General features: G+C 40.3%; 1 protein-coding gene across 4 annotated transcripts in view; it reads left to right on the top strand.

The window, feature by feature from the left end:
* The first annotated feature begins 5,774 nt into the window (after window positions 1-5,774).
* The window catches only part of KIF21A (kinesin family member 21A), an 86,711-nt gene continuing 65,596 nt past the window's right edge, over window positions 5,775-26,889 (top strand). For all 4 annotated transcript variants that reach the window (XM_066550795.1, XM_066550797.1, XM_066550796.1 and 1 more), the window contains exon 1: window positions 5,775-6,029. In XM_066550795.1, the coding sequence (XP_066406892.1) occupies window positions 5,986-6,029 (44 nt within the window). In that variant the 5' untranslated portion in view covers window positions 5,775-5,985. The remainder of the gene's footprint in view (window positions 6,030-26,889) is intronic.

Raw genomic sequence — 26,889 nt, 5'->3', positions numbered from 1 at the left:
ACTGATTTGAATCATGAATCTGTTTAAGATCACATAGTGGAGGTCTGCTACAGAGATATGTTTTAGCTCTTTTTTTTTTCATGTATTTTCTTCTAGTCTGGCAGTACTGGTTCAATGGGGATCTAATGTGTATTTGTGCTACATGGGATATAATACAATATGCATGTTTATATCAAAATATATATGACCCTGATATGACCATCTTAGTATAGACAGCAGTAATAGTAGTCCAAATTACAGCATTCCTTAGGCCCAGAAGAAAGACAAATAAGTGTATGGGCAAAAGCACTTTTTTGTTATATAACACAACCACTCTTGGCCTGTGGGGCCAAGGAAATGATACTGCTTTGTTAACAACAATATAGTTAACACTATAAAATTTTTATGAGTAAAAAGCATTAGTACACAATGAAATACTCTCTTTCTTCATCAAGTGTAGTGGTTCTATTCCCACTGAATCCTCTTCTCAGCTCCAGATATGATCCTTTTATCATATGTTTCTTTTCATTGTACTTTCTCCTGTACAGTTCATTCATTTCTGGAAGGTGGATGGAAAACACCAACTTCCTTTCTTCTCACTTCAGAGGTGCTTCATGCTGCTTTTCCTCTTATGCTGATCAGCTCCAGAAATAACCCTGCAGAGGCATTGCTTGGCTTTGATTCCAGAAATCCCTCTTCCTTCTCCACCCTGTCCTTTCTGGTTTCTCTACCTTCTTCTCTCCACAGACATCTGTACTAAACCAGTTTGTTTCCTTTCCTTATCTGCAGTTATTCTGATTACATAAACATCACCTTGCACTCCTTTTTTCCTTCTCAACTTTGAGATTACTTCCCCCCATCCTGTCATGAGCCAAGTTTGCAGCTTGCTTTGTTCTCCACAGTTATTGGAAGCAAATGCTCCCCTGTTGTATATTTTAGCCTGCCAGTTAAGAGTGGCTTAACACTTTTCTTTACTCATTGTTATTTAACCAAAAGTCTTAGTGAGTGATGGGAAGAAAATGGTAGGTATTTAAAATGTCTTTTATAGGCTTGACTGCTTTCCAAGACTTGCAGTTTAAAATGAGAAGCCCGTCAGAGAAGAAAAAAACTACTTCCAGAAAGTTCTTAAAAATCAAATTGTAACAGTTTTTAGAAGTTTAGTTTTGTTCATAGCAGAGATCTTTCAAAAGGTGACTATGGAAAAGCCTAAGGTTCATGTAAGCCCAAGGCATCAAGCAGAAAATACAAAGAGAAGTTTTCACACAGAAAATACAAAGAGAAGTAGAAAGCTGGAAGCACTGTATACATTAATGTTGAAGAGTTTAGTGCTTATGAGAGAAAATGGAGTGAGTATTTGATGATGCATGAATGTTGTTGATGCATGAATGTTGCTGACATAATTTCCATCAGCAGCAGTTCATGAAACACAGTTGCATAGGAGTTCAGTTACCTTTCCTGTATCAGAAGATACTGGAATACAAGGAATTATTGGGTCACACAGTTCATAGGCAGACATGGACAAGCAAAAAGCAGAGAGAAAATCTGTGGCCACTTATATAAGCCCAAATATTCCCATTTTTCAAATTACTGTATAAATGAATATAATATAAATTTTGCTCACTTTAATTTATGCATTATCTTCTATTTGCCTAATGTTTAGGCTTCACAGTGTGTTAAAAGTCATGGAATAAATTGTGGCTTGTATGTGGCAAAGAAGAGTATATTTAGTATATACATTCAAGAAAACAATAGTCACTAATGAGATGATATATAGCTGATTATTTTGTGTGTGTGAATTTAATAAAGCAGCATGAACTATGCAGATGACGAGATGTAATGTCCTTCAATATTATTCTTTTATAGCACTTGAATATTTTGTGTTCCACTGTCTGTATCTGAAAGAATCACTGACTTCCATAATGGTGGGGAAATGCTTAACTTGACAAAACCTAATATTTGATTGACAAAACCTAAGGATTTTTCTTGAAGCCTTCTACCAGTCATGGTGCAATTAATCTATTTGACACAGATTAATCAGAAATCAGTGATTTATGTATTATTGCCTGTCTCAATGAAACCAAGTCACCTCCGTTGCTTAACAGAATCTCCTCTTCAAATTAAATGAAATGCTCAACAGGTCAAAGAAATAAGCAACGAACAAGCCAAATCTTTGATTAAATTGGCTTATTTAGCACTGCTAAGTTATCAGTTAAAAAATTGGAAGTGGTCTATTTCAATTAGATAATTTCAAACCCAGCTGGTACAGCATAGGCACAGCTGATACAGGTTGTCTGCAAACATCCACAGGTCAAAGCACAGGGCTCTGACCCCTAAGTGGGGTCTGTTCGGCTCATTCAGGTTGTGTGTAGCTCAGTGATTTTAGGCAGCTTCTGAGGCTTACAGGAACTCTGTGGGCAGCCTGATCATCTGTGCAGGGTGTGCTGTGTGTGTGTGTCAAGCAGAGCACTCATCCTTGCAAGCACAGGTTTTTGTTTGGTTGCCCAGTGAATGAAGCTCATGGTGCTGAGTCATGTGGCAGGAGAATGAAGGCAGTGAAAGTGTGGCAGGAGAATGGAGGCAGTGAAAGTGTGGCACTGTCACCGGGATGGCTGCCAGGGAGTGATGAGGGGTGTTCCCAGCAGTCCTCCTCCAAGTACAGAGCAGGGACCAGAGCTGTGAACTCCCTCCCTGCCCCCCAGCCCTGAAGTCTGTCCCCCATCCCTCTGCAGCTGCTCAGGGAGTGACCAGAGGTGGTTGGTACCTGTGGTGCTGTAGCCTTGAGGGGAGAGGACCTTTAGGAAAGCCTCATTCCTTAGCTGTGAGATTGGACAAATCTGTAAATGTTACCATCTAGCCTATACAGCTTTATATAAACTAGACACTGGCACTTTAGCTACATACTTACACAATAAAAAAAAAGGGAGATATTGTGCCTTTTATATTCAAATTACTCCTTCAAGGAGATGAATAGGATGCTGGAGGGTGAAGGTCATTCACATTATAAGAAATGAAAAGCAGATTTCATTCAAGTTTCCTGGTGCAGCCAAGTTAACAGTATAGCACTCTGCTTGTTTACATTGAACAAGTTGGGAAAAAAATCAAATAAAAGCTCATTTTGACAGAAGGGTTGTATGTTTTCTGGAAATGGGGAACACAGAGAAAAATCCTGCATAGAAACAGGACCTATGTCTTTTTCCTGCTTTATTACTGAATGGACACATACCAGGGAATTTGCATGAAACATGGTAAGAAGCTAAATGTCACTTGCTAGATCAATTTCAGAACAGTCTGGAATTGGAAATATACAAGACAGTGAAATATACAAGACAGAAAATATGTGGGTAATACTGTAGGGCTGAAATAAACATAACGTAGAATAGAATAATTTTACTATAGCACCAACATTTTTTAATACCAATGTGGATAAAAAACCTTTGTCATTAAGGTCTGAAATTTGTGCATACTAACCCATTTATATACATGACATTAAGCTCAAGGAGAACTTCTGCCAGACTTTGATCTGTTGACTTTTTTTTCAGTATGGAAGAGAGAGGGCTGGATGAAGTCAAGCTGAAGCAAATGTCTAATAGCCACACAACAGTCAATGTCCCTGGAAAGGTCTACAGTCCAATTTTGAGTCTGAGCATCCTGCAGCTGCTACTGCCTGCTTGGTTTTCAGCACAGCTCACATGGCACACCAGAGACACTGACTCAGCATGATTTTACAGACATGGGCAATATGATGTGGATGAGCTTTGCTGGACAGCAAAAGATGCTATGTGAAATAAATGCTGTGCCGAGGTATACATTTGAGTATGCTTATTACATTAACCTTGTAATTGTGCCAGCTGAAAAAAATGCATTGGATACTTCTGGATAAGATTTGGATTTGTAAATCTAGTGCACATAAATTGTGAGAACCTAATTAGGCGATAGGATTCCACTCACTGTGGGTGAGCTGCAGGTATTTTTAAAGAGCTCAGTAAAATACCCACAGATGCATGACACAGTCAGACTGTTCATTCCCCTCTAGATGGAAACGCCCTGAACTATGAAACTGCTATCACTTTCATTTTGAGGCTGTTTGGTATGAATGCCAACACAATTCACCTCTAGGAGCTTTTTCTTTATCTGCTATCTTGCCCATCCCATAAAATATCATGGCAAAAGGAGAAACAAGGCATCTGACCTATGGCATCAAATACAGAATAATGAGCTGAGAAGCCCAGGGAAATCTAGTCTTTGTTCTGCCTATACCAGACTCCTCAATGATTTCATACTGAACCATCTGCCTTTTGGATTTTTCTGCTTTTTGGATAAATATTATCTCAGTTTACCTCAGCAATATGGTATGTAGCTTAAGTTTCCCCTATTTTCAAATGCTGTCAGGGATTTGAATGCTGGTGCTGTGCAATTCAAAAGAAAGGAGAACATCATTTTGTATAGCAACTTCCAGACGGGCCATTTTCTAGAAACAATCTGATTTCTACATAAGTAAAGAAAAATAGAAAAGTTAGAGAAAATAACTATGAGAAACATGCAGAGCAACAATAACACAGTGGATTCCTGCTGAGAACGAGAGACTTTTGAAAGATTCAGGGCTATGGCTAGAGGCCCCATCCAGATGGGAGACCTCACCTGCACATCTTTTACAGAGGCTGGGGCCTGGGCGTGACCAACCTTCACTATCAGAAGCAAAACAACTAGAACTGCAAGGTTTTTAGCATATCATTACGAATTCAAACCCGGGCCTATTCTGATGGAAAATCTTCCTTAGGAATGTGAATTGTTTTGGGCAAAATAATCAGCCTTCTTTCCTGGCAGGGATACGATTTGCATCAAAAATTAGTGTCATCCGCCCACTCAGTTTCCAGCTCAAAGCCAGGCATTTCATTAGCGAAATGAGAACAGAGATGCCTGGCTGGAGCAGCTTCGGCAAACAAACCTGCAAGTACCCCAGGAAGGTGGGACAACTGTGTGCGCCCGCCGGCACGAGGGTCGCGAGCACCACACAGGGCCAGAGGACATCTCATTCCTGCCTGGGAAAAGGAAAAACGTGCAAGGGCAAACGACCCAGCCCACACAGCGGGATGGGCCCCTCTTTCCCGGGATGGAGGCCTCGGAAGCTGCGTGCAGAGCCCGCGTGCGTTGTGTGTGCAAGAGCCGAGCGTGTTGTTGGCCTGAGTGCAGAGGTGTGTGGGGAGGAGCTGTGCCTGTGCAGCGCTGCAGCAGGCGGGCAGCGCCACGCGTGTGCCCCTGCGAGCCCGGGGAACAGGCACGAGTGGCCGGGCACCTCCAGGGCGCCCTGAGCGCCCACAGCTGCCAGCGCACAGGGCATGGGCAGGGCGAGTGTGCCGAGCCTTCACGGGCGAGCAGGCGTGAGGGGAGCTGTGCGAGCACCGGGTGTGTGCTGTGGAAAGGCAAACGCGAGGAGTGTGTGCCCACATAAGGAACAGGTGTGCGTGGAGACACGGCGCCTCAGGAGGGGTGTGTGTATGAAGGGGGCACGCGGAGAAGGGGTTCGTGTCGAGGAGGCGGTGTCTGTGTCTCTGGGTGTCTGTGTCTCTGGGTGTCTGTGTCTCTGGGTGTCTGTGTCTCTGGGTGTCTGTGTCGGGAGCTCCGTGCCCTCACGCCCGCCGTCTCCCCGCGCTGGCGGCGGCCCGGGGCGGGGCCGCTGACGCACTGCGGCTGCAGCGGGCGGGCCCGGCGGGGCGGGCGGCCGGTGACCGGGGCCGTGGCTCGGCCCGCCGGTGGCTGACTGACAGCGATCCCTGCCCAGGCTCTGGAGGGGCCGGGCCGGAGCGGGGCGGGGGGAAGGAGGAGCGGTGCGAACCGCCCTGCATTGCCGCGGCTCCTACCTATTCATTCAGTCACCTAAAATGGCTGGAGTGAGGAGGTGGCGGAGCAGGAGGAGGAGGTGAGGGGGAGTCGAAGCAGTGCCCCCACCTCCTCCGCGGCCCGGCGGAGCTCCCGGCGCGGCTGCGGCCGCCCCTCGCCCTTGGCACCATGTCGGGCGGCCCGGACGAGAGCTCGGTGCGGGTGGCGGTCAGGTAAGCGGCGCTGCTGCGGGCCGGGGGCGGGCGGCGGGGCCGTTCCCAGCGCCCACCCGGCCGGGGACGGCAGCCCGGCACATCTTCCCTGCGGAGAGGGGGTCGCCTCCCCTCGGCCCCTGCGGAGCCGCTTTTTCCGCACAGCAGTAGGAGATAGCCAAAGGAGAGGGGAATCCCCCCACCATTCTGAGGTCTTTCTCAGTCATTTCTCTCTAATTTTGAGCAGTGACCCTAAAAATACTCCCAACTAATTATAGCCCGGTGCTGGTAGTGCTTACTCATGGAAGCAGAGCAGCCCCTGGACTGTGGCGATGCTGTTTGCATCACGGAGCTTTAGGAGACACGCTGGTATTTTTAGAAGGATAAAGGCTTTTATCCCGCGGAGGCTGTGTCTAACCTCACATACCAAAGGGATGGACTCCCATAGGGCTGCTCGCACTACATAGGAATTAGGTGTATGTAGAAGTCGTGATGGGAGGGGAGCTTAAATAATTTTATAACATCAGTTAATTCAAATTGCTCTTTAGTCAGAGATAAAAATCTGCTATTCATCAGTGAGGTCTTGGCTCTTCTCGGTTTTCTACGTGAAAATACTATTTTATTGTTTGAAGAGCTTCCAATTTAGCCCGTGGATGCTTCACTTTTCAAGATGTCTTTACATGATTGAAGCATGAGGAGAAATAGATGTATATGTGCATGTATCTATGTCTGTTTATGTATAGGTACATCAATATTTGGGGTTTAATTGTGATACTGTCTGTTGATTTATTTCTTTGATTTTAAGAAGTTTCTTTATGCTGGCACACTTGAGTATTACAACACAAGAAATCAGACCTTAGGGGAAGGTCTGTTTGACTCAGTGGGTCCTTGGGCAGTCTTGCATTAGAGAATTCAAGGGTTATTCGGGAAGATGAAGAAGGTGATTTATTAGCTTTGTTTTGTTTTCTCTGAAGGATGCAGAAATAAGCGATGTTACTGTGTGCTATTGTTGATACATGGAGTTGGGGGAGCGGTGCAATAACATTTTCAGTAAACAGAGAAGCACCACCCCTGCCTGGTAACGTGGTGTGTATGCTGCAGTTGTTCATTAAAGTCTGATTGCAGCAGCATTTTCTGTTGGGAGAGATGCTTTTGTGAGTGCTATCTGTTGAAGCATTTTTCACATAATGTTCAGGGAGGTACTAGTCTAAAGCATAATTAGGCTGTATTTTTAAAAAGGAAAATATGAGATAGGTGTGATCCTAAAAACAGGGTGTGTTACAGGTTTACAGACTGCTCTCTCATTTGAAGAAAGTATTAAATATGTTCTGAGCCAAAAGAAATAGTGATGTAGAAGTTCATTTACAAATGCAGAGGTTTGTTGCAGCTTGGAATTAAATAAAAAACCTACTGGTGGAGATACATTTGTAATTGGGGGTGTGTTGAAAATAGATTAGGAATAATATATGGTAAAGAATTTGTAGAAGTAAATTAAAGTCACCCAGCTGTAGTTTTTGACAACAAATCCCTAATGTTATAAGGTATATTTCTGCAGTATAATTGTCTAACTAAAATTTTGTGCCTGAGTGCAGTTCACCAATAATGAAGGATTGCATTTTTCGTCCTGTCTGCTTTCTTCCTTTTGGCAAATTAACTATTCATGTACAAGATTTTCCCCTCTCTGTTTAGCATTTACGAACAAAAGCATGCACAATAATTGTTTTTGCACCAGTAGCTCTTTGTAGGTGGTTTTCTTTTATTTCTGATTGTGTATTTTGTGCAGTCCTATAATTCAGCTGATTTTGCATCTCAGTGTGTATTGGTGCTGTGCTGTACCATGCATTATAAGCATTATATTCTGTTTCCTTGTTGGTTTTGCTCTTCAGCTCTTTTTGGCAACTTGAGCTCAGTTCAGTAATGCTCTCCACTGTTGTGATGAATTAGTTGTTGTGTTTTGTATGTATGCTTCTGAGCAAGGCTCTCTCTACAGCTGGACCAGCTTTTAGTTTGCAACCCTCATGGTTGCAAGATACACTGCAAAGGCATGAATTTGCTTAGACTTTAAACATAGGTTACAGAGTAGACATCACTGAAATTGTTTAGCAAATTGTTTTTCCAGAACCTGGTTGTCTCACCTAATTGTATCCAACAGGAATGAAAAATACTTCATTCTTTCCAATTAGCACCAGCTTTAAGCTATCATCTTGTATGCTAATTGCTCTCCATTTTCTTCAGTGTAATCATGGGTTTGTGACTGATGAGCTCCGGTTTAGTGAAGCATGAAAGCTGGAAATAGTTTGGCAGATAATCCAGTAACTAATGTTAAATTCCCCAATTAAGAAAATATTTTTCTCTAGTCACTCACCACTGAAAGACTTGTGGACTTTGTGGATGATGGTGTGCAGCTTTGGCAAAGAGCTTTGCTCTCTGTGTGACTGTGTGTAGTGTCTGTTTTCACATAAAGTCAGAGAGCCCCCATGATCGAAGGCAGTCATCTGATTAGAGAACTTTCTTTTAAATGTGAAAAATGATCATTTTTGTAAGTCTAAAATTTGTCTTCCTTTTTAAGTGTCTTTTCAGCATATGAAGACTAACTTTTGACAAGAAGGCTATGAAATGTTATCAACATCATAAGCAACATTTTCAAGTTCACAACAGGATGTAGATTATAGTTTCTAACTCTTGTCTCTTGCAACTTTAGTTGTGTCCACCAGCAAAATGCAGTGTGTAGGCTTGTGGCGTGTTGGGTAGATGAAGTTCTCACCTAAGATTCAGATCCTCAACAGCCAGTGGTCTAGCTCTGTTACTGCACTTCAGAGCTGTTGTGTGACCCATGGAAGGGGCTGGATGGGGTCACCCAAGAAGTGTGCAGTTACTTTTACCCTTTTACCAATCAGACCTGAGCTGGGTTGCAGGAATTGAAATGGCTCCAACAGTTAGTGCCTGTCCTTGCTCCATGTGCCTTGGGGCTATTTTAGGATGTTCTAGCAGTGGTGGTCTAAGAAATCAAAGTTGCATTTCAGTCCTTTGCATTTTTGAATACACATTAAACAAAAGAACTTCTGGAGATCAGTAATGTTTGGATAGGTCTGAGAAGAAGTCTTGTATGGAGGACTGTACCTGATAAAGCATGGAAGGGTGTCTGTTGTGTTTTCTCCATAACAGGATCCAAATAACAGTGCAGAGCATTGAAGGAAATATCTGTCTTCTAGCCCTTCAAAGGTGAAAGATGGCCTTGATCCACTGGGAGTTGGTGGAGGCCCTGGATGTACAGATAATAAGCTTCAGTGTTGATTTGTTAGGGATGCTATATTAAAACAGAAGAAGAAAATAAGTCCAGTGTGAAAAGATGAATTGCTGAACAAGCTGACCACTAGTTAAGAGAAGATGGTCACTCTGACATGCTTGGGTGACACCTCAGGGGGAGTGGGCAATAAAAGAGCTTCCACTACTGGTTGGTGAAGCTGCAGAGCTTTGGCATTGGGCATGTTCTCGTGAAAGATGGAGCCCAGTTGAAACTGTGTTAATGGGCAGAAGACAGAGAAGCTTCAGAGGATGGTGTTTTATGATCAGGCATGTTTAATATTTGTAAAGAACAGAGTAGTTAAAGTTTCCACTTCTCATCATCCTAGGTACGCTGTGTGTATCTCCCCTCTTCCCTGCTTTGGTAGGAATGCCTCACTGGCGCTGCTTCATCTGCTGCGATTGACATCTGCTTTGTTTCAGCCCTCAAATGAAGAGCAGGAGTCTTGATGCATTCCTCCTCACGTGTGTAGAGAGGCTCTGGGATCTGGGTACCCAGTTCTGCCTTGAGATGTCTAAAAAATTTATTTTTCATACCCACCTTGGGTGTCTGCAATATGTTCTGACACTGCTTCACAAAAGTGAAATGTTGATTTGTTTGCCAAGTATGGAAACTGTGTGCAAAATGTAATGGGTCTACAGGTAAATGTTTTTAGTAACAGTAGAAGTAATAAGTGCAGCTGATGAATTAAAATCACACAGCTTCTGTTTCTGCTTTTCCAAAAGGGAGATGAAGTAAGCTGGAAAAACACATTGGTTACTAATTCAGTTTAGTGGAGAGTAGAGCTTTTTACAACTAAAGCTTACTGTGGCATGGCATTAGGATACAGTGTTGACTTTTGATTACACAAGTAGAATATGTTCATCCATTGCAAATTTAGCTTCCCATTGCAAAGCTTTGGTATGAAATTCTTTTCATACCCCCAGCTGTTGAACTGTGTGATCGGTTGGTTGTCCTATGTAGGGTTTTTTCCTACTTCACTAGTTTCTGTGTGTTTTTTTCCTCCCCATATGGAATCTGCTCTTTGTTGTCATGCATCCCTCTACCTTTTCACATTTTTGCATCATTCTTCTTTTAAAGCACTTTCTTTTTAAGCTTTTATAGTGAGGCTGTTTTCCTCTGTGCTAGATCCAACTATTGTTAGATACACTAGGAAAGAAGGAACAGAGTGAAAGGAACCTGTCTTTTTTAGACAAGTGTGTTTTGAAGCACTTTAATGGCAGCTGAGATTGATTTTCTTTCTTGGACTGTTGTTGTGCAAGCAGTTACAGATGTGTTTAAGCTTCCCACCATGAACAGAACCTCAGATGCTAGATGAATGGATATGCATGCTGTGGTATATATTTTAAGCTCTGGAGATACTAATTTCATGCTTCCCATACAGTGCTAAGCATTCTCATAAATCATTCTGTAACTAGATAAGCAACAGCAATAGACTACAGTACTATCCCTTGGTTCCTTAGAATGGACCAAGCTTTTTATCTTAATAGACAGTAATTATTTCCCATCTGTAATCAGCTGTTAAAGTTTTTTTGGGGAAAATATGTAACTGTGTTAATGAAGTTCAGCAGTCTGTGAGTACACAAGAATGCCCCACGTAATAAAAGAGAAATTGTCAGCAGCGTTAAATAGCAAGCTGTTGGGAAATAACTCTTCTGCATGGAATCTGTTAATGGAAAGTTCCTGTTTCATATCTTTTTGTTAGTTTTGATGTTTTTCTTTGCTCTCTGACTTACACAAACATCCCCTTGTCCTTCTCTGAAACTTTACCCCGTTGGTATGTTTTGCATTTTAGCTGAAGAAAAGACATGGCACCATCTGCTGCTGAATTAATTCTGGTTTCATAATATCTGACTTGATCATCCGTTACTGATATTGCTTGGGGCAGGCTGAAATCTGTGATCTTGCTTTCTAGGAAATAAACTTCCCTTTTCACCACGCGTATTGTAAACACAAACTCATTCTTGGATGGAGGGGAAAGAAATCCTACTTGGACCTTTCCCTTAGTGCCATGTATTCCTTGCCAAAAGATGGGTATCTTGAATTTAGGAAGAAGAAATAGCAGTGGTTGGTGTACCTCAGCAGTCTGCTCATGCTTTTGGATGAATTGTATTTTTAACTTGTCACTTCACAAAGTTTGTAGAAGACTTGGGAGTTTACTTTGGTTTGAAAAACCATCAAGTTAGTCACTAATTTCCATTTCATGGTGTTTTCTTTACTACTTATGATCTGTTGGCCTAGACATTCCTTTATTGCTGAACTCCAGGCTTCACGTTTTCAGGTTTACTGTGTGACATCTGTAAATTCTTCTGTAGTAGTTGAATGACCCTTGTGCATGGGATCAAGAGAGTCCCGCTCCCTCCCTCTGCTTTTCTGCTTTCCCTTGATTTGCTTTAAGCCTTTTATAGGTTGCCCTTGCTGCCCACTCAGAGATGGCTGTTGGAATTCCTGCTTTCATGTTAGGTTGCTTGACTACTGCTGCCAAAATCAAGCAACTTTCGGTGCTTTTTTTATTTAAAAAAAATACAGCAGAATACTAAATATCTGTGGTGGCTAGAGAATTTTTTGTTGTGCTAATATTATTTCCATGTAAAACACTTTTGAGAAGTGTTGAACTGTGAACAAGAAAGTTTAATTAGAAATCAAACCAAATCTGAACAAGTCTAGCAAGAGTAACTACGTGAGCTGTGCCTTTTTATTATGCTCTCTTTCTCTTCTCTTGAATAGTTTTAAATTTTTTTTCATTTTCTTCCTATTCTTCCTTGTTTTGTGTGTGTGTGGTTTTTTTTTTTTTTTTTTTGGGGGGGGGGGGGGGTGGGTTTTTTTTTTTAGTTCTGTCTTAATTTCCACTTTTCCCTTGTGAAATATATCTGATCCAGTGTAAGGGGAGAAATGCTGCCTTATTTTTCAAAAATGGTCTTGTTTGATGTGTTTATTACAGCAACAAGATACACATGGAGAATATTGAAAAAATAAGGTTAGTGTCACAGTGAGTTTGATGCACAGAGAAACAAAACATTCAAAATGTATTCTAAAATGTGAAAACCTACTGATTCAGATCTCATGATTGATTAGCATAAAATATTTCCTGAATACAATCTGAATGGAAATAAAGAGTGAGGAGCGAGTGCCATCTGTTCCTTTATTCTAGTAGTAGCCTCAGCAGATTTGGTAGAGTTGGCCACTGCTGGAATAGTTATTTTTCTGTGTAAAGAAATTTTTTTTCTTTAAATCAGCTGTCAAATGGAGGTTGGGACAGTGCACCCTTTAAGCATCTTTACAACTTTAAGTCTACCTAACAAAAATGTATGACTTATCCCTTGAGCCTGTTTGCTCTGGAGCTTCAACACAGAAAGCTGAGGGCAACAGGACCTTAGTAAAAGGTTATAATTGTTTGACTATACACAGCAATTTATAGGCATTCAAATTGAACAGTGCACTTCCATTGTTGAATTTAAAAATGGACTAAAGGATTTGTTGTCTAGGTAATTTAGTGTCTCACTGTTGGCTCTTGCATTTATGCTGCTGTAGGAACTCTGCATGGTTCAGTTGGTTAGCAAATAACTGTCTCTTAGCAGGACATTTTAGATTTAATGCAATCTTTCCATAGTAGCTCTCAGATACTCCAGGTTTCCTGAACTGCTTCCTCTTTGATATTGTAGCTTTGAAGGATACTTATTTTCCTTTCCCTTTATGTTCAGCATAACTGATCCTGTAAAAGCATGAGTAAAGCAGTATTTTCAATGTGAGTGAGAGTTACAGGACTGCAGCATGCTGTAGCATTACCAGTTCAACTACCAGAGCTGGACACATGGAATGTTATTGATAATAGGGCTAGACAGAAAATGTTTCCCTTTTGTGAGACATCTCAAAGTCTGACACTTTATGTTTTCTGCCATGTTCTGTTTTGATAATGGAAGAGTTTGATCAAACAAGTTTCTCTGTTTACTGGGTATAGTCACATCTGGGGCCTTGAAAAAAGGTATTCCACATCTTGAGTCAATTCTCCAACCTCTTGGTTATTGTCTTTAAGTGGTGTATTTTTTCAATGAGCTGTTTTTTCCTTCCATTTATGATTATGTTAGTTATCCTTTGTCTAATACTGCTAAAACAAATTTAAGGTGATATATTAAGCTGGGAAGCTGCTTAGCTGTGAAGTACTAATGTCAGTCAAGAAACTATATTAAATACAGGATTTGTTAGCAATGTTGTTTAAGAAGTTATGCAAATCATCAATAATAGGCTCAAGGTACAAAAGAAGAGTTTATCCTCTAGAAATACATTGCAAATGATGAAATGCAGTCTTGTATAATTTTAGGGTCACTAGCAGGTTTGCTAGGAAATTTCTCATGCATAGTAAAACATCTAATATTGCATAAAATGTAGAAAGTGGCGTATCTGGGTTCCTTTAAGTATGTGGTACCATGTTGTCTGTGAGACTTCTTGGAATAAAGTGATAGAAAGGTAGACTTAAGATGTGTGTGTATATATTTTATTTAAAATACTTACCTAATTAACTTTGTTTTTCAAAGTCAGTAATCCTTAGCATTCATTTTGTTGAACGTTTTTTCCTTGAGCATGGGACTAATTGGGAGATGAGTCCAGAGACCTTTTGTGTCATTCTGAGTAGCTCATTATCCCAAGGTCCTAGAGTTGCTAATCACTCTCTGTGGTATTGATTTACCAACTGCAGCAGTGCCTCTGTCTTATTTTGTCCTTGATTCTGTCGTAGGACACCCATCCCTGTGTACCCATCTCCACCTGTATGAGGATACAAGAAGGGTATGAGTGCAGATAGTAGGATTTGTCTTTTTTTTTTAATGTTCTTTTCCTGCTTTTCCTTCCCCATGCTCCCCTGGCACTTTGCTTATTGTCATCTTAGAATCATGTCATAAGATCCTCAGGCCAAAGACATAGCTTCAAAGTAAACATGATATAAATAATACATGATGTAATATCATGAGAAAACCAACTCTGCTAAAACACCTGAGTTAGTCATTACCTTCTATGAAAAGTCTTACTGTTAAAAATTCTATATACGGCTTTGTTTCTCCCTCTCCTCTTCACTCATTTCTGTGAAGAGTAAAAAAAATTATGCCTGTACCAGACACTTTGATCTGGAGGAAGTAGCTGACTACTTTCTTTTTTTTTTTTACCTACTAAGCAAACAATATATTGCTTTAGTTGTCACTCTGCATAAGTTACCCAGGTAAGGTTTATTTCATTCCCTAGTCTCAAATGCATTCTTTTTGAAGTCTAATCTTTAAGGACATGTGAAATAATAATTTTTAAACTCTCTCTCTGTAATGTAAAGCCTTTGAATTTTTCCTTAAAATTATTATCCATACATATTACTTTGTAGACTATAGATGTTAATACCACCTATATATCTGTATTTATTTCTTTAGTTAAAAAATATCATGCATGTGAATTACTGGTATATTTGGGAAAGGCTGATGTCTTTAGAAGCAAGCTATTTGAAATGCATTAAAGACCAGAAAAATATTTTTGTCAGGCTAAGGATGGCTAAGTGCATATTTTCTAGAGGTGATTGAAACGAGAAGGATTCTACTTGTAAGTGTTTGAAGAGGCTGTAGATCAGAGGGAAGGCCACCTGTTCAATCTATATCACTTAGAGTGCAGCTTATGCTTCTGTCTAATCTGATCAGCCAGCCCATCACTCAGGAACAATAAAATTGCCATTCTGATCTTTACAAGCAGAACTCTGAGTTCAGCAAAAGTGGATTGGTGTTCAGTAAACTCTAAAAATGAGATGAGAGATAGGACTGAATTGGTATTTGCAAGCAAACTATTTGACAGTTAAACCTTAGTATAATTAATGTTCTTTTTTAGTTTTTGTACTCCTAAAAGGGTTTTGTTTGAATTGGGGCTGAATTGAATTTGCTCTTGGGGGTTGTGTCTGTGGGGTTCTTTAATATTTGTTTGTTTGATTCATTGTTTCAGTTTTTTGTTTTATGGATGTCTTTTTTATTTGTTTGCCCTCTTTCTTTCTTTGTCTTCCTCACACAGTCTTCAAAGTGATCTACATTGGCAGGTCAACCCACTGTCTTGGCTCTGCATTTTAAAATGTTGCTGTAGATCTATTTCATTGTTGTTGTTTGCAAAGCTTGTAGAAACAGATGGACTTTTCATTGTTCTCTAAATGTCAACAAGTGTAGCCCTGGTAGGCCCTGAAGAGGAGTCATAGGCTTGTCAAGGTTGGAAGGGACCTCCAAGAAACATTGCACAGCTGAGATTTTCAAATGCTGAGATTTTCAGATTTTCAAATTAGCTTTGTTGTGTGCTTGCAGCCCCCAGAACAGGGCTGGTCCCTGCCAGCTGGCCCCTGCTCCTGTTGATTTCCAGCTCTCAGGATGCTGAGTGTGGAAATGCCTCCTTGGGAAGAGGGAACTTGCATAGAATGTTGTTGACCTACATCTTGGAAGATACTTGATTAAAAACAAAGGGCTGATGCACTCTCTGCTGCTGGTGTAGGCAAATGTTTGAAGAATACACACATTATTCATGAGTGTGGAACAGCAGGGGTGTAGTGTAGCAAAAGAAGAAACTCAGTGTATGTAGAACCTGGAGTCTTTACAAAGGAGCAAAGAAATCATTTTTTGTTCAGTGCTGCTGATGTCTAGTGGTAGGTTCTGGGTCCTGCTGCTCACAAAAAATGTGGACTGACTAAGAGGAATTGAAAAGAGGCAGGAAAGGGCTCTTTGCCTAGAAAACATGTCTGGTTCCATGTGAGATATGAGGAGTGAAGATTTCTAAGAGTTGCATCCTAAAATACCAAGAGTCAAGTATGGAGTGGAAAGGAATAAAATGTTCTTTATTAGATTGAAATTTCAGTAAGAAAAGTAAAAGAGAGGAGAAAATATTTATCCATTGTAAGGATGGATATTGTGGAATGAATAGGGAGGGAAATAAACCTGTGCTTTGTCTATGGAGATGTGAAATTGTTCCTACAGGAAACTCTTCAAAACAGTTCAGACTGGTTACTGCCAGGAAGATTTTGGATTAATTGGTTAATATTTAAATTAAATACTTAATTAAATGTTGAATTAATTAATTGGTTAATTAATTAATACTTTAGCCCAGAAAGGTAGAGTGGGTGAATAAACTCTGACATTCCCAGTTTTTTTTCCACCCCAGTTGTCTGTAGTTCTGTGAAGCTGCATGTGGGGTGCCAGGACCTGAATTCAGTACAATTGAATGATCCCATTCAAATGTCAGAATGTGTTCACAGAGGTGTGACAATGTCCACATGAACAGTAAAGCCTTACTGATTTGGAAGGGTAAGCCTAGGTTAATTCAAGTTTGAAGGGACCTCAGGAGGTCATCTGACCCAGCCTCCCCCTCAAAGCATTGTCAAAACTAAATTCAGGTGAGGTTTTGCAAGGCTCTGTCTAAAGTCCGGTCTAGGAAAAACCTCTGAGATAGAGATTCATCAGTGTCTCTGGGCAACCAGTACTTGACTGTTCCAATTTTTGATGGTCAGATTTCCTTGCTGAGCTGGGAAATCTCTTGCTTTGTTTTGTGACCAGTGCCTCTTGTCTTCCCACTGTGAACCTCAGAAAGGAGCTTGGGCCTTTTGTCTTTGTAACCTTCTCTTCTGCACTGACAGAGAGGAGACAGGGCCTGGAAGCCAAGAAGACACTGAAGGGCTCTATGCCTCTGATCTGTTGGAAAGGGGAGATGTGGGGGACACCTTCAGCAAAGGGGGTGCAGCCTCTTCTCCAGCTGAGTTCTGAATATGGTAGATCAGATTCTTGGGGGACTGACAGTCATGCAGTGGTGCTGGTGATAGGGCTGCTGTTAGGAGATAATGTGTTGTAAGCATACACAGGGTGAAGTACTGGAGGCTTTTGTTGTTTGTTTGCATGGTTGCTGTACTCTTTCTGTGGAAAGTCTGTTCTTTCTCCTCATATGACCCACCACTACCTTTTTGAAGACTGTTTCATGGTAAATGTGATATTGCAGCTGTGAAAGCATTTGGAGTGTGATTCAGGTTGGGCTAACAGTCTTTTTTTCCCAGCAGGAATATATGGTACTCACCTGTCTGCATTTTCTCTGCCACAGTTTAAGCTTACTCATTATTTTGACTGAAGTGAGTGATGGGAATAATTACACTCCATCATTGTTTAATTCTTGGCTTTTCAGATGTGCTCTTCTCATAGAAGAGTCTCTTTCCCTGTCCTGAGACAGTTAATGTTTCCTTCTTTCAGTTCTTCTGGCTTGTTCAGACAGTATCTTCTGTATGGCAGAAAGAAATGTGTACAATAGTCAGTGATTTATCCCATGAAGCATGTGATATTGTTGTGAATACAACCCAAAGGACTGACTACCTTTCCAAATAATTTCTTTGGAAATTATTTTTAATTTGTGCATTATCAGTTTTTGTCTTGTGTATGAAGAACGGATTTTTTCACTTGATTTATTTATTTAGATTTGTGTATTCATAAAATGCATGTGGAGTGCTGGGCAAAGTTCACATTCAGTTTGGTTTGTATTGCTGGATATCTGCCTAGTATGTGTAAGAGCTGTCTGGTTGAAGTTCAATCTGTTTAAAACAGAGGAATGTATTGGTAGACTGAATAAAATGTTTCAAAGCTCACATCTGTGTCTCTTGAATTTATATGCTTTTGATTTCTCAGATTGTAGCTAGGAAATGCTACTGACTTCCAAGTTTTACCAGATATGTCAAGGAAATATAACTGATTGTAGTCTAGCTGGGCAGCTAACTGCTCCTTTTATATGTGTATTCTTTAATTTATACATGCAGTTTTCACCTTAAGAAGACTTCCTTTGTTCAAGACTCTGTCCAGGGAATATCCAGTGGGACAGAATGCTTGCCATGTACTGCACTGCTGTAATAGTTGCTCTCCTGTTTTGCCACTTCCTTGGTGTAGAGTGGGATGGTCTCTCCAGCACAGCAAATGTGTATGAGGTCCTCTCCTTTGCTCGCAAGTAACTTGAATTGGCATCATGTTATTTTTCTGTTCTGATAATTAAGAAATAAAATGTAGGAGATACTTTTGTGTTCAAGGGGTCTCTCTCTGCTGCAGCTGTTACCAGTGGTGGGAATCCTCTGGATACACTCCTGTGTGTCAGGGTGGGTGCTGCCATAGAGCTTTTATGGATCCTTGCTTCTGTGTGCCAGGCTGAGCTAATCCGTGGTTTGAGGACACGGGCCACTTCACTTCCAAGACTGGAAATAATTAAATCATCTGTGTGACTTGTTTTAGATATTTTTCTTCAGCACAGGGTTAAGATACACAGAGTTGGAGGTCCACTGCTGTTTATAGGGCCAGCTGTGGTGTTGGAGTAACAATGAGCCTGTGCCTGTCTTCTGAGTGTTCATTCAGTGCTGAGGAGACTCTTGTTGCTTATTGATCTAGGTATGATTGGAGCACAAGTGTATGGTATGTCTTCAGTTACTTTGGAAATAGCTGAGAAGTTCTGTTTCCAAAAGAAACAGACATTCAAAATTCTCCCTTGAGTCTTCCACAGCTAGATAGGGATGCCAAGATAGTGTAGAGCCATGGACTTCCAGTTTCATTGTGAAGTAGGAAAGGTTCAAAGGCAGCCAGAAATTGTTTAATCAAATGCATTTTTGTCTGGATATCCTTGTTATGTGCTATTGCATACTTGATTTGCTCAGTTCAGAGTGGTTGTGACTGATTCAAAAATTAGAGGAGAGCTGCAGATGACACAAGGGACTGTCTTGTGGGGTGTAGGGCTTTTTCTTTTAAAAAGGAAAAAGCTATTTTTTGGCCTATTTTTTTCACATTTGAGACTTGGTCTAGTTAGTTTAAATTGTTAGCTAAGGTAGGTAACAAAGGACTACATATACCAGATTTCATTGTGGTGTGGGTTTTTGGTTTTTTTTTAAAGCCTTAGCAAGAATTGCTAGAGGTACTGAAGTTGTTTCTGCTTTGTCAGCAAGTTTTAGGTGGAGTGTCACTGTTGGACTATTTTTCAGCTGTTGAGTCTTTGTGTTGTTCCATTTTTGCTGCTGTTGCAAGACTCCTCTGCCAACACCTCTCTGCCACCACTGCTGCTGCAGATCAGAGATAAACAACTTAATGCATTGCAATGGCTGCCAGGGAACAGAGGGCTGCAGTCTTGTTTCTCTGAACTGAAAACTCTGTGATAGCTGGAGATGAGGATGGCAGTATGGGAATGATAGAAAAGATTGTATAAATTTTTTGTCCATTCTGACACTTAACGACATATTGTGTAACCCCAGTCAACTGGATTTAATTGAGAATCTAATTTTGTGTTCTGTTAAAAACATGATTGTATTTGAAATAAAAGCAGTCCTGACCTCAAATGCCAAGTCAAAGAAATTCTCTCCTTTCATTTGTACTAGGTAATCCTGCGTCCTGTCCTGGATCTTTCTCACAGTTTCAATTTATCTTGTTCCCATTCTTCAGCCACTGATCCTTAGTTCAGTGGTCTAGAAATGGTTAACTCTCATGGTGAGTTGGGAAATAAGCTATTTGTAGTTTTTTATGCCTTACTAATTATTCATGTGATTGAGCTTACGTAAGGGCTGCATTACAGTTGCACTTCATTTGATGACAGAGTTCTGTATTTCTGTGTAAACAAAAGTCAAGTGATAAGGCATGGGCAGTCAAAGTCTATAGTTGAAACCAGGGAGAAAACAAACTTTTCTGGGAGGATCTTAAGGTCATGCTATCTGCTTAGCTGTCATGTTTCTTAAAAAAAACTCCGCAAACAATAACAAAAAACTTCCATAAAAACCCAGTCCTGACAGTATTTTATTTAAAAAGCTTTTTTTAAAAGCTGAAAGAGCCTTCTTTGCTATCTTTCTTGCCTTAGCCTTTCTTCAGATTCTGTGGTGAAATCCCTTAAACATACAATTAACAGTTTGGATAGCATGATGTAGCAAAATATTAAAATTTTAAACAGCACAGAGTTTTCTCTCTCTGATACAAATTGTAAAAGCAGGCTGCCTTAGAAAAAGTTTGAAGTACCTGTTTTGGAGAAACCTGTAAATTCCTGGGAAAAAAGTATTGATCTATTGACCTAAGACTTTTTTAATGCTGACACATTCTGTAGAACGCCAGTTACCTTAACAAGTTTTCAACTTTTCTTTCTAAATATCTGGTAGCATAGCATATGCTGGAGTAAATGGCCTTTTATCTCTTTTCCCCATCCTTTAAATATTGTCTGTAGTACTAAGAAAAAATTCTTTTAAGTGGAAACACTAGAGCTTTGTTACTGTGGAATGATCTTTCCCCTCTTTCCCTTTTTTGCTGTAAAAGCAGGGATGGTAAGTGGTTGAAGCTGAGTGCAGCCATGGAGTAGAAGTCAGAGGTGTGGGAGGCTGCTGCCTGATTCATAGCAGTTGGCAATGCAGAGTTTGTAGCTTGTGCTAATATCCAATCTTCTGGTGCTGGTGAGGAAAACTACCTGAAACAGCTGTAAAGTTATGGATTTTTATAGAGATATATCTGTCTGTAGCTTTTAACAAATGTGTGACCCATTATGAAAGCTTTATATAAGCCTCAGTGTAATACCCTCCCTGGCCTTGAGACACTACCAGTATGCCATTTACACACCATTTTGTATGAACTCAGAGCTTTCCATTTCCTGGTGAAGTTCCTTCTTAGCTCCTGGAAAACCTTGTGAGCACTCCCTTTGTGCACTATCCTCTTAGGTCTCATTTAAGCCAAAGAAGCTCCTCTGTTGTCCGATGTTAAGGGCTTGGAGGAATGAGATGCTTGGTCACATATTTTGTGGCAGGTCTGTAACCATCTGGTTTACAGATCAGGACTACAGTGAGACAATTACCATAAACTTAAATTTCTAAGGCAATTTGAAACAGTTAATATATGAATACTTAATTTGAAAGCATCTGTGCTACCTCCAGTGTAAGAGGGACTATGAACTCTAATGCAGACAAACCACAAGTCATTTGCATTGATGATTTCTGAGAGCAGCTGGGAAATGCCTGATTTAGAAGTATTAGTTGCCAAGAAGAGCTAATTTAATTGAGTCAAGGCAAAAGAAGTGGGTTTTGACCTTGAAGCAGCTTGTCAGGACAGACTTTACCTTATGTCCCCAAGGAGCTGTGGCCAAGCATTCAGCAGACAGAAATGATCCCAGGATCAGGTGTTTCTGCTTTGTGTGCATTGAACCTGAGGGAGACTGGCAGGGCAGTGCCCAGGCCAGCAGCTGCACACAGCAGAGAACTGTTCCAGAAATGGAGTCAGAGCCTCCCAGGCCTGTGATGTAAAATGGAGATAGTTGCTTTCAATTTGTGTGAGCCACCTTGCTGCATGATTTTTTTTTTTTGGTGGTTGTTTTGTTTGTTTTTGTGAAGTTACTTTACAAATCCAACCAGAAATCCAAACTATTAATGTAATCTTATCAGGAAACCTGAGCTGTAATGAAAAATTGAGCCTACAGCTAGGACATGAAGCAGAAAGTGTTTAGCCTTGCTGTTAGGCCAGCATAGATAATGGTTGTCTAAAGCAGATAGAAGTAGGAAGGAAGTAATTGGTTCTTTATAAACTTTATTCAGAGAGTATGCCATGAGTCTTGTGCAGTTTACATTGTGCTTCATGACTGGGGTGCACTTGTTTCATGGATGTGCTCTGTCCTGGAGCTATTATTTTGGTGAAATGTACCAGTATTAATACTAGTGGTAATTCCAAACTGTAAGCTTGCTAATGCAGCAAGGTCTGCATGCCAGTAGCAATTAAACCAAGAGAATGACTGTATTTCCACAGTGATTTCCACACTGAATTTGTTTAGCCTAGGCAACAAAGAGCTCCTACCTGCCCTGGTGTGGAAGATAATCAGTTACAAAATCACACAGGCTTTTCTATTTTATATATTTTCAAAAGTGAAGAATATGAAACCAGCCCATGCTTTTCTGATGAGGTAGCAAAGCATTCTCTTTCCCTTTCTCTTAGGTTAAAACCTCCAGTGATATATTGGATATTGTAGTCACTATTTATATAGTGTCACATAAGCCCTTCTGAACTCAATGAAAGGCTGAGCATGTGAAATGGCAGCAGCTCAGCCCTAAGCACAAGTGTTGTTGCAGGGGAGACCTCTCTTTCTTCTAGCTTTGGGATGTGAATTTTTGTGTGAAACTGGCTTTCCTGTGAGGTTCCAGTGGATTTCTTGCACAGAGGATGTTGAATTAGGCCCTGATAGAGCAGTACCAACTCCAAACTTATTTCAACAGTCACCTGTGATAAATCCCATTCTTTTGACTTCTTGTGTTACTCAAGCTCCAATTATTTCAGCTTTCCACTGGTATTCCATATAAATGTTAAATAGTGTCTTGCTAATTTTTTTTTCCCTGTCCCCTCTCTACCACATCTGAAAGTCAGCCTGCATTTAGCTGAACAAAGGATTATGGCCTGTAGATAACCCAAAGTTTGCACCTGGTTGAAACTTCATGGAGAGTGTTGTTAAGAATGAGTACCAAGAAACTTGCAGACTTCTCAGCTTTGGTGGGGATTGAGGAAGGGTGGGGGAGAGTTTGGGGATTGACAGTTTATATTTATTAAATGCTTCATAATGCTTCAGTTTATGCCTGAAACCAGCATTGTAGTGATCAATCTGTTTGAGGCATGGCTCAGTGTGGGGAAAATGCTACCTACTGACCTTTTAGTGTAGTTTCCTGTATTGTCCTGATTCTAACTAAATGTTTCAAGCCAAGAAAGAACAGCAAGGTAGTCAGATTTAGAATACAGCTTAATACAGTGTCATTACATAGGAAGAGAAGGATGGAAAAATCATCTCTGTTTGATGCTGTTGCTGCTGATGCAAATGATTTTGCAGCCTTGAAAATAGAATGAATAGACAAAAAGAAAATAATTAAATTTGAGGATTGACATTCAGACATAAAACAACATGTAGCTGAAGCAGCGTGACTGGAGAAGGTGGATAACATTGTTTCTTTCTGTTTTGCAAGTTTGAAAACGGACAGTACTAAATAAAGCTAGTGAGTTATTTTTCCTTACTCCAGAGTTAGGATTTACCAGCTCAGAGCTTTCAGTCACTGCTTGAACAGTCTACCTTCTGTTTTGTAACAGAGCAACTTCTGTTCATTAGAAACAGTCAACAACAAATATGAAGAAATTTTCTGCAGTTTGCTTTGGGACTTGGTGTATCGGGTGTTATGGATACAACGTGGGTTTTTGTGTTGATGTTGGTTTGTTTTTTTTTTTTTTGGAAGGCGTGGCAGAAAAGTCATACAGTGGTTTTTGTTCCAGGAATGTTGCTTTGAAAGTTAACAGAGTGAAGGCACTATTCAGCACAGATTATTGAAACACTGTTTTTAGCTGTCTTGTCCCATTGTTAAGTCTCTGGTTATTTTAGTAGTGTTAGCTAAGCAGTCATTTCAGTAATGATTAATGACAACTTGTACTTTTTTTTTAAACTGACCTGACCCTCCTGTTCTTTTGTTTTATTATTTAACTGTAATTACTTCTGAAGTGGGTTGTAGCTTTACCTATAGATATGTTGGTAACTCTGTTTGCTTTGAGTTGGTGAAATGTAATTATTGGACTTGTGGCTCAGAGGTGTAAAGCAACAAGCTGCCCTAAACTTGAGAATATGCAACTGGGAAGACAGTGTTTCTGTATGGAGGGGAAAAAATGAAAACAATTTTCAGAGCTACAGTAATCTTGCCATGAACATGTAGTGATTTGTGTGCTATAGCTATAAGAGCTGGGAACATAAGTGAATATCTGTGGGTGTTTAAAAAGGAAAGGGAAATCTAGGTAAGGGAGGCAATTAAGAGTTCTTTGCTGCAGACATAGCAACCTTATAACTTCGTTCAAAAATAACAGAGTACCTATTTTTAAAAACTAGGCTGCTTGGAAGAAGTAGTGAACTTCTAGAACAAACATACATTTAACTGAAGAGTAAGAAATTAAATGAAGCCTAGTTTTGGCATGACTGACAACATTTTTGGTCATCTGGATAGCCTTGCATTGCATCAGTTCATTACATCTATTAAAAAAAATTATTTTTCTATTGTGAATAAACACTTTTCCCCCCCTTGCTTATTTCTGAATATATTTGTGGTACTTATCAATGCTTTTAAGAAATCAAGGATAAGTTGTAATGTGAGGAAATTCCCAAATGCATGTTCTTATTCTTAAAATATGTCACTTAATTGCTTTAAATAAATAACTTCAAAATACAATTATTTTACTTTGCAGATAAATCTTTTTGTATGTGAGGGTGTGCAAAAATAATGTTACTGCTCTGCAAGATGGAATTTTCAACTTTTGAACCAGAAATCCACTGTAATTTCTGTGCCTTTATGTTGGGCATTCTTGGGTCATTTGCTGATGTCATGATGCTGCTGGCAATGTTTTTGAAACCAGCTGTCTCACAGAATTGTGCTTTTAGTAAAGTTTGACTCTGGTAGTTAAACATTAGTTACAAGTGTGCTTTCTGAAAAGAGCTGACACCAGCCCCATTTCTGTTGACTGATGCTCTTTTTACAGGTTTAGTGTATTTGTATATGTTGGGCTGATTGGTTGCTGGCATACAAGAGGTATCCAAATTATCTCAAAATCCCTGTAGCTGTATCTCAAATCCCTGAGCTGGAAATGTGACTGAATTTTGGTTTGGATGTACTCAAGACAGTGGTTTTGTGGTTTTTGTGGTTTAGTGTTGTTTGATGGTGTTGTGCATGTTTGTTGTTGAATTTTTTTGGCTTTGTTTAGGTTTTTGTTTGTTTTGTTTTTAATTCTCCCCCCTTTTTCCTGCTGGACCTAAATAAATGTTATTCTGTAGCTTGGAAGGCAGCAGCAACTACAGTGGTTTGGGTGGTTGGATACCCTAAATTCACCATGTTACTCTTGACAGTACATTACTTTGTCAGCTGAATTCTGACACTAACATTTCTGGAAGCAAAGTGTCTCTGAGGTTCTGGAAGCACTTGTTATCCTGGCTCAGGGATACTAGGCTGCTGGGCTATGCACTCTTCAAAAAGGCTTCCTTAAACTTCTGTTTTTTAAATTTTTTTCATCTGAATTTACTCATAATGGTATTTGTTTAGCACATGTAAGCTCTGTTAAGCATTCAGTCATGCTGTAGAAAGTTGCTACAGGAAGTGTATTCCCTTTCCTGCTGCTGCCCTTGTTACATAATTAGTACCAGGCTCTGGTAAGCTTTACCCAGCAGTGACTCAGCCACTCCTCACAGCTGGGAGCCCCAGAGCAGGAACGATGAGGCTGCTGAGTTTCATGCTAAAGCTATATTTTGGAGGGAAAAAACCTCCATAATATGCAAAAGAAATATAGGGTTTCATTTTCTTTGGTATGTAGAGTTGCTTTCTTCATGAATCCTTACCCTCAGAAGGATATGCTTGCTGTCTTAATTGGCCTCCTGTATCCATGAGGGGCATAGTTGTAGACATTGATCTGGGGACACACGAAGAGACCTTTATTTTCCCTTTTCTCTTGAATTTGTGACCTCTATGTTCTTTAAATGTTGTAATCATCAGGTACTATTGCCATAAATTTTTCATAATAGTAATCTGTACTAGTCTTCATTATTGTAAGTGCTAGTGATTGATGTGAAATTGATTGATTTCACCACCAGTGAAATGAGATGGTGTTCCATACCTCTGTGCATGAGATTTATAGTCATAAAAGCTGAAATATATTTTTCAATAGAAGCCTTTAATTTACAAGAATCAAGTGCAGTCATTGTAAGAGGGACAGATTTAATATGCAATTTAAAGGCAGTTCTGTCCTTAATGTGCTTTGTGGATATTGAACTTGGTCTATAAATATATGTAGAGCACAGCCATCAAATTACAGACTGGTTGAACCCTCTGGTAAACCACAGCTTTAGTGATAAGGAGCAGCCATCCAAATCCATAGCCACAGATGGTTCTGCTTCCCTGAGTAAATGTTTTAGTTACAATTTCCCTTGATTATGTATTTGTTTTGTTGGTTCAGAAGACATTTCTTTGACTCCTGATTGGCCTTTTGGAAATGTTAGGTTCCCAGACTACCTGGGGAAACCTGTTGTTCATGTCTGAACCAAGTATTTGGGATGTCTCTGCTGTTCTGCCAACTGTGGGTGATGTCCACAAATGCAGTGTAAAGAGACAAAAAGCTGAAAGTGTACACAGGGCTTTCTAAGACTGAAAGCTACCTCTCAAATCAAAACTGAAATGACCTAGCACCTTCTGGAGTTCCTTTTTTCCCCTCTTATTTAAAGGTGATAAGGATTCTCAGGGATTTTATTTTCAGAGTTAATCCTTAGAGGAGAGGTGGCTAGTGAGTGACCTTTATTTCAGTCTATGTCCACATGTTCCGTACAGCATGGTGACCAGAGCTTGAGCTAATGCCAGTCACACTGTAGTGCAGCTGAGTGCTGTGTTTCCTTGTGCAGCAGAAATACTTATTTTTGCTTCTTACTCTCGAGAATGAATTGTTCCTGCTCCCTGATGGGGAAAGGCAGTTGCTTGGGGCTAATCAGCTACGTGGAGATCAGGTGATTGTAGTCCCTTTCAGCACCAGAGTGCATTTGACCCTTTCAGCACCAAAGCATGTT

The sequence above is a fragment of the Molothrus aeneus genome, chromosome 5, assembly GCF_037042795.1.
Source record: "Molothrus aeneus isolate 106 chromosome 5, BPBGC_Maene_1.0, whole genome shotgun sequence".
In the NCBI taxonomy this organism is placed as follows: domain Eukaryota; kingdom Metazoa; phylum Chordata; class Aves; order Passeriformes; family Icteridae; genus Molothrus; species Molothrus aeneus.
This window is presented reverse-complemented; position numbering and strand designations above follow the sequence as displayed.